The sequence below is a fragment of the Lolium rigidum genome, chromosome 7, assembly GCF_022539505.1.
Source record: "Lolium rigidum isolate FL_2022 chromosome 7, APGP_CSIRO_Lrig_0.1, whole genome shotgun sequence".
Taxonomy (NCBI): domain Eukaryota; kingdom Viridiplantae; phylum Streptophyta; class Magnoliopsida; order Poales; family Poaceae; genus Lolium; species Lolium rigidum.
The window spans coordinates 128,225,323-128,232,438 of record NC_061514.1 but is presented as its reverse complement, the minus strand read 5'-3'; the positions used below and the strand labels follow the sequence as shown (position 1 = coordinate 128,232,438).

Below are 7,116 nucleotides of genomic sequence, written 5' to 3'. Positions count from 1 at the left end.
ATTGGGTATGCCTATGTCACCTAACTAGCTACTAGCCATGCCTCGCCGCAAGATCACCACCTGGGCTAGGCTAAGATTAACCAGATGGCTCTTCTCCCATCGTTCGAGACCGCCCACCATGCCGAGTCCGCCCGTCAGCTCATGGTTGTCGAGTGGCACGCTCTAGGTGACATGAGGACAACCATAGCCAGCAAGCGCAACATGGTGCATGGCACCCTGGCGGAGGCACATCTCTAGGCGCTCGAGACGGTGGTGGAGGCGAGGCAGAGCCGATAGGAGGAGGTGGACGCGGAGAACCGAGAGATGGTGGAGGCTGCGTAGGATCGAGCGTCACCGTGCCGCCTTGGTAGCACACCGGCCGGTGGAGCCGCATCTCGATGAGGCCGTCGCCTCCGGCCACGCCAGGGCGGACGACGCCGAGGAGTAGACACACCGTCGTAGGGCAGTGGATGGTGAGTAGATGCATCCATCGTAGTTTTGGCTTAAATTCCATGTAATTTAGCCTATCAAAGTTTAATGAAATGAAAATCTACCTATTTTCGTTTTTCGTGTCGCTTTCACGTAAATGCACGGTACTCGTAGCCTGATAGGGCTCCTTTAATTCATAGGAAATGAAAAGTGTAGGAATAGGAAAAATATAGGATCAAGATGTCATGTCTAGTTGAATTTTGTGGAAAGTTAAGTTATATTTGATTGTACTAAAGAAATTTTTCATGAGGTGTGACCTAATGCGTTTTTTTATCTATGGAATTTGCACTATAAGATTTCTATAGAAATATTTTTTTCTATGAGATATGTTCCTAAAAATCAAACATCAGAGGATCATATATCTACATAATTTCTATATAGATCCTATCAATCAAAGGAGCCCATACCGAGGGCCCGTCTGTATAACTATGACACGGTTTACCACGTTTTGCTAGTGCTTTGTCATGCCGGCAATCCTTGTCACGCTATTTCAACTCTATCTCACGGCGAAGATCCCGCCGGAATATCCAGCTTCTTCCTTCCACCGGTCTGACACGGAAGCAGCCAGAAAAAGCTGATAATTGGTGCGCAGCAGCGGAAGGGAGTTTAAAATTCAGATAAGCCGGAGAAGGCGACGTCGCGCGCTCTCGTCCTCTTCACTCCGCATGCCCCAACGAGTGGCCCTCCTAGCTCGTCGTCCCCGTCTCCGAAACCTCAACTCCGCTTCACTACCTACTGCCCACTGCGACGTGGGCCCGCCAAACGCCAGGCCCCATAGTCAGGGTGACCATGCCGCTCTCCCGCCGGAGCAAGGCCGAGGTCGTCGTCCACCTCCCCGTCCCGCCCTTAATCGCTGGAGGCCCCGCCTCGAGCTCTCACCACTCACTCAGTCACCGGCACATGGGGTTTGTACGCTAGCGAGTTAATACCGGCAGGTTGCCCATCCTATCGCGGCCGCCTCGCTCCGGCCCCGCTTAAAACCCCGCCTCCCGGCCGCGCATTCCGCCCCTGCCCTCCCTCCATCACCCGCCCGCCCGCCGTCGACATACATCGCGCCGCTCGGTGTAATTATCACCTCATCTAATTATTGGTGCCCGCGCGGCCAGATATTTCATCCCGCCGCCGGTCCAGCTCAGTTCAGTGCCAGAGCCCGGATCGGCGGCCAAGGTAGGCAGGTAGGTAGATGGACGAAGCGGCCGCCCACGAAGCGCCGCCGGCCGTCGTGCTCGTCTCCGCCGGCGCCAGCCACTCCGTCGCCCTCCTCGGTGAGCCAATCGCACGCCTTTCCTTTTCTTTTCCTTTTCCTTTTCTTGTTCTTGGGGTGGGGGGAGCATTTCGTCGAGCGGCCTGTGTTTCGGGGACGAACCGTAGTGTGGATCGTGCTGCTACTCTCCTGACCGACGGGCGCTGTTTTCGCTGCAGCGGGCAATGTGCTGTGCTCCTGGGGCAGGGGCGAGGACGGGCAGCTCGGCCACGGGGACGCCGAGGACCGCCTCGTGCCCACCGTCATCAGCGGCTTCGACGCGCCCGGGATCACCTCCGTCATCTGCGGGGCCGACCACACCACCGCATACTCCGAGGAGGAGCAGCAGGTCTACAGCTGGGGCTGGGGCGACTTCGGGAGGCTCGGACACGGCAACTCCAGCGACGTCTTCACGCCGCAGCCCGTCAAGGCGCTGCAGGGGATACAGATCAAGCAGCTCGCGTGCGGGGACAGCCATTGCCTCGCCGTAACCATGGACGGTGAAGTGCAGAGGTGAGGCTTCATACCTGCGCATACTAATTCGGTGTACTTCACTGTTGGTGCCTCGTGGGATCAGCTCCTCAGATCGCAGCATTTGCATTGCGCTTGCAGAGTTCAGACTGTAATTATGTTTATTCTGAACTTCTGATTCATGTTTATTTCAGCTGGGGGCGCAACCAAAACGGTCAGCTCGGTCTTGGAACTACTGAAGATTCCCTGCTCCCACAAAAGATACAAGCTTTTGAGGTAAAGTCTTGTTCTTATACACTACTATTTTTAGATAACACACGCAGCTACATGCCACAAGGAATTTTTTTTGTTCCAGCTTTCGCTCTTTGGCATTTGCCCGTGACAAGAATCTTTGATTGATTCTGTTGCTGTAACTGTAAGTCTGTAAGGATGTGTGCCATAGGAAAATCGCTGCTATGATTTGTAGCATACTGTATATAGCCTAGTGCAAGTCTTTTCCAGTAACATCCCTGTACCTTACAATAGCTAGATTGTCAGATTATACATTGTACGTTTCGGTCCTCTCATGTTATTGGAGTGGTCATTCCACCATTTATGCTTAGGTACCACTATCTGATGCAAACAGCAGCAAGTGACACCTCATTACTGATAAAAAAATGAACCTTCAAGTATTCTCGCCTATACATGAGAAAATGTATTTTCACAAGTTCCAAGTATGTAATGACAATGTGGACATCCTGACCCGCCTATTACATGATGTGTGCGGCTATTAAGAGCTAATGGTCCAAAAAATTGTGTAGGGTATTTGCGTGAAGATGATTGCTGCTGGTGCTGAGCATACCGCTGCAGTAACTGAAGATGGCGACATCTATGGATGGGGCTGGGGTCGATATGGAAACTTGGGTCTTGGTGATCGTAATGACCGATATGTTCCTGAAAAAGTATCTTTGGTAGAGGTAAGTAATCTATAGTTGGCATCACTTTTTGAAGATTGAGATCCACAGATAAACTCCCACTGTTCCCTTCAACAGTGCGTGAATGGAAATAGAACTTGCCATCTCTATCTGTGTTCTGGAGTTGTATTGTCAGCTAACCACCATATCCCTGTTAGTGTTATCATAGTGCTGATGTTGAACTGAAGGATACATCTCTAAAAATTAGAATTGGCTTCAAGCCTGAAGAAGTACCATCCACATATCACGTTTAATAGTTATAAATGGGAACACTTTCAGAAGAATCTTTTGCCTAGATGGACTTCTAGAATACAGATAGTTCGTTGGGACAATTAGCGGAAGCTTAGATATGGTTTTCCAGTCATCCTGCAGGTTACTGTTGTCTTTGAAATTACACACATGTATTGTCTTTTAAAGTTCTGGCTATGGAACGCACTAGTTGTCCCTTCTCTGTTTGTTCTTACTATTCCCCTGTTTATTTTATGTTCTATGTTTGTGTTCTCTTTCATGGTTTGTCTATGTTCTTATTATTTGCTCTCGTGTAGGAAGAGAAGATGGTGCTTGTTGCATGTGGATGGCGTCATACCATTACTGTTTCCTCCTCTGGTAGTTTGTACACTTATGGTTGGAGCAAATATGGTCAACTAGGACATGGTGATTTTGAAGATCATTTAGTTCCACACAAAGTAGATGCCTTAAAAGATAGCTCTACATCCCAGGTATTAGCTAATACCAACAACATTCTTAAAAGAAGTTACATAGCATTTTCTCAATCCTTGCCATGGAATACTAACAAATTATTAAAATATTTACTTACTTTTCTGTGTTTATTTTGTTGGATTGAGATCTGCAACTGCAACTGCAATGCATATGCTAATATGCACATGTTAGCCCGTAGGGCTATGCAATTTGGTTTTAACTGTTGTAGTCTTGTAAAGAACTTGGAACCTGTTATATGCTATTCATCCCTAAAAAGTTCCTCGTGCAAGACTAACGTTCGAGACCTATCAAGTTCTCTTTTTGCATATTTTCAGTGCAAATGTGTTGATTGCTATTGAGATTCAGGAAGAAGGTTTATAACTTTTATATACTTGCACTCTGCTGATTTAGATTTCAGGTGGATGGAGGCATACAATGGCACTTACATCAGATGGAAAGCTTTATGGATGGGGATGGAACAAGGTCACCATTTATCTATGTGCATCTTTCTTTTTGTACCCCATTTCTGGTATCTTACTAAAACTACCAACCAAATATTTGTTGCATAGTTTTATTCATGATTCTAAAAAGTCATTTTACTTCAGAGAGGACAGTAGGAACTAGGATGGATCCTACTGATAGTATTTTAAACAATAAAAAATATTATATGTACAGGGCAGAAGCCCCCAAAAGATGAAACTTAGATAATTACATCAAGGATTGTGACCACTCAGAAAGAGGGCTAGTTTTTGTTCTTTGCCTAGTGTATAACCATGCAAATTTCTTGCTTGAGTTCTAATTTCCAGCCATCAAAGGTTGGTGCCAAGTTCTGGAAGATAAGGCTACTCGTAATGTGATCTCTAATTTGGAGCCGAGCAGTAAACACATTTTGTGTATGCATTTGGTTGCTAGCGTCATGTCATGATGGTTCCTTTACACAGAAAAAACAAGATGAACTTTTTATTGTTTTCAACTTGACCAGTCGAGTTTTGGAATGTGATTTATATTTTTTTTTTCTATGCGCATGATGGATCTCTTGGATAATCAATCATTGTTCGCTCAAGTTCCTCCACTTCAGATAGGATACATGTATTCCTTTCAATTGCTTGTTTTCATGGTTTGATACAGCCTTGAGGCATAGTACATATAGGATCCGGTTATACCATACGTATACCTTACTAATGATAGTGACTATCCATAATGCATAGAATTCTGAAAAATCCACAGATTTGAGCCATTTGATTGTCCATGTGGTCATCTGATAAGTTTGTCACAATTCTACAGCCAGTGGTGTAGTGATATTCTGCGATCCAGTTACTTTTTTTTTCAATGAAACTTGCATGCTGAGCTTGGCTTGAATTCCAGCTATACCTTTCTTAAAACTGATGGTATTTGCAGAACGCCTAGATGTATCATGCTTCACGTAGTATGTTTCAGGTGTATTTTACTTGTCCAGGTGTTGTATCGTTGTTTTCACTGACTGTCTCATATTTTCGTCTGCAGTTTGGACAAGTTGGTGCGGGCGATATTGAGGATCACTGTTCCCCAGTGGAGATTAATTTTCCAGATGAACAGGTATGCCATGTTTCTGGGAGGGCTAAATGAATCATAGAAGTCATAACCAACATATTTATACCCAAAGCTGGTTCTTGATTCTTGTGGATATAATATCCAATTGCTGTTTCTTGCGATGGTACTGCAGAAAGTTGCCCAAGTTGCTTGCGGATGGAGGCATACTCTTGCTTTTACAGAAAAGAAAAATGTTTTCGCATGGGGAAGGGGTACTAGTGGACAACTTGGTCATGGTGAAATAGTTGACAGGTGGTTCCTGTGGAATGTATTTATTTTCCCAAGTGAAGCACTTGTAGCCTCAATCACCTCTAATAATGTGAACTAACAAATATCATCTTGTACCATCCTGAAGGAATACTCCGAAGCTGATTGATGCCTTAAGCCTGGACGGTTCTGGCTGCAAGAAGTTGGAGTCTTCAACAGCTGTTCCATTTTCAGGTTGGTAGCGACGCTGTCTCTCTTCGATGCATGCCTGCATATACTAGCAGATGCACCCTTTCAGACAGACTACTAATGGTGCTTCGTGATGTTTTCAGCCAAAGTTTGGGTCTCCCCCTCGGAAAGATATGCTCTTGTTCCTGATGAGAAGGTGAGCTCATGCGTACTATACATGGACCCTCTTTCTCCTTTCGAGAAAATTGATATTCTTCTACAAACAGTCGACCGACAAAACTCTTATAGAGATAGATCATCTGGTAGAATGTAGGACTGTCACTAAAGATTGCTTCGTGTCAATTTGTAGGTTCCAAAGCTGGGCGAAGCCAGCGGCAACGGTGCGGATGCAAGCGTACCCGAGAACGATGTAAAGAGAATGCGCGTGTCATCCTAGTTTCAACGACCTATCATTTATGTACCTCGTTAAGTTAACCCTAGTACCACTATCCAAAAGCCTCTGTGCGTTGGTTCACCAGTTCCCATCTAGTGGTGTCCAATTTTTCTGTGTAGTATTCCGCTGAAGTGCTCTTCTGGGCGGGACCTCCTGGCGTTGTGATGATGATGTGTCTCAGGAGCAACGGTGTATAGTGCACCTCTTAGAGGTGGCTAGCAGAATCAGCCTGGACCTGCGTTCTGAATGTGTGGATAGCTGCATCTGAAACTTTGCTTGGACGGTGCAATCAATAAGTGATTCGTTCTTATCTCTCTTTAGTTATTTGATTGATTGCGTGTGTCTGCAGTCAATGAGTGGTTGTAATAGGTGTAGGTGCTTAGCCGCTTTGACGGTCTATACCTGATCTAAACCCAATCCGTGTGCAAACTGGGAAGCCGGTTTGTCGCGGTTGTAATGGTTTGGGACCAATGGTCAACAGGGCAGTACACATGTATGGGTTTGCTTTTCATGACACGGATGAACCTAGTATCTGGTTAGCAAAATTGTAGCTTCAACCTTTAAATTGGTATAGGGCCTTCAAATTGGATACAAGCTTTAGTTTTAGGAGAATCTGGAATTCTAAAAATCGCACTATTTCTCTCAAATAAAAAAATCAGCAATGATAGAAATCGACACATATCATTCATACTTCAACACATATGACATGCTGAATGCTACCGAAATTGAAGACACATGAGTTTGGGAAACATGTCGTTTGGTTCTGCTGAGGAAAACAAGGCTTCAACTTTGAAGCATTGTGTGTACAAATAAACAAAGAAATCCATTAGGTTTTTTCTATGGACTTGCATGCAAATTGGATCATAGGAAAATTTATATGGTTT

General features: G+C 45.3%; 1 protein-coding gene across 1 annotated transcript; it reads left to right on the top strand.

Annotated features, from left to right (window-relative positions):
• The first annotated feature begins 1,494 nt into the window (after positions 1 to 1,494).
• On the top strand, positions 1,495 to 6,542 carry LOC124670061 (ultraviolet-B receptor UVR8-like). Its single transcript, XM_047206574.1, has 11 exons — positions 1,495 to 1,733; positions 1,891 to 2,224; positions 2,377 to 2,458; positions 2,983 to 3,138; positions 3,681 to 3,854; positions 4,246 to 4,317; positions 5,338 to 5,409; positions 5,537 to 5,655; positions 5,759 to 5,844; positions 5,943 to 5,995; positions 6,149 to 6,542. The coding sequence occupies exons 1-11, from the start codon at positions 1,652 to 1,654 to the stop codon at positions 6,233 to 6,235; spliced, it is 1,317 nt and encodes a 438-aa protein (XP_047062530.1). The 5' UTR covers positions 1,495 to 1,651; the 3' UTR covers positions 6,236 to 6,542.
• The last annotated feature ends 574 nt before the right edge of the window (positions 6,543 to 7,116 follow it).

What these genes read in the sequence shown, in the direction of transcription:
- LOC124670061 (XM_047206574.1), top strand. Translation starts at nt 1,652, where the DNA reads ATGGACGAAGCGGCCGCCCACGAAGCGCCGCCGGCCGTCGTGCTCGTC. An exon ending in AAGATAGCTCTACATCCCAG is followed by an intron (nt 3,855 to 4,245) that starts GTATTAGCTAAT and finishes CTGCTGATTTAG; the next exon opens with ATTTCAGGTGGATGGAGGCA. An exon ending in CATGGTGAAATAGTTGACAG is followed by an intron (nt 5,656 to 5,758) that starts GTGGTTCCTGTG and finishes ACCATCCTGAAG; the next exon opens with GAATACTCCGAAGCTGATTG.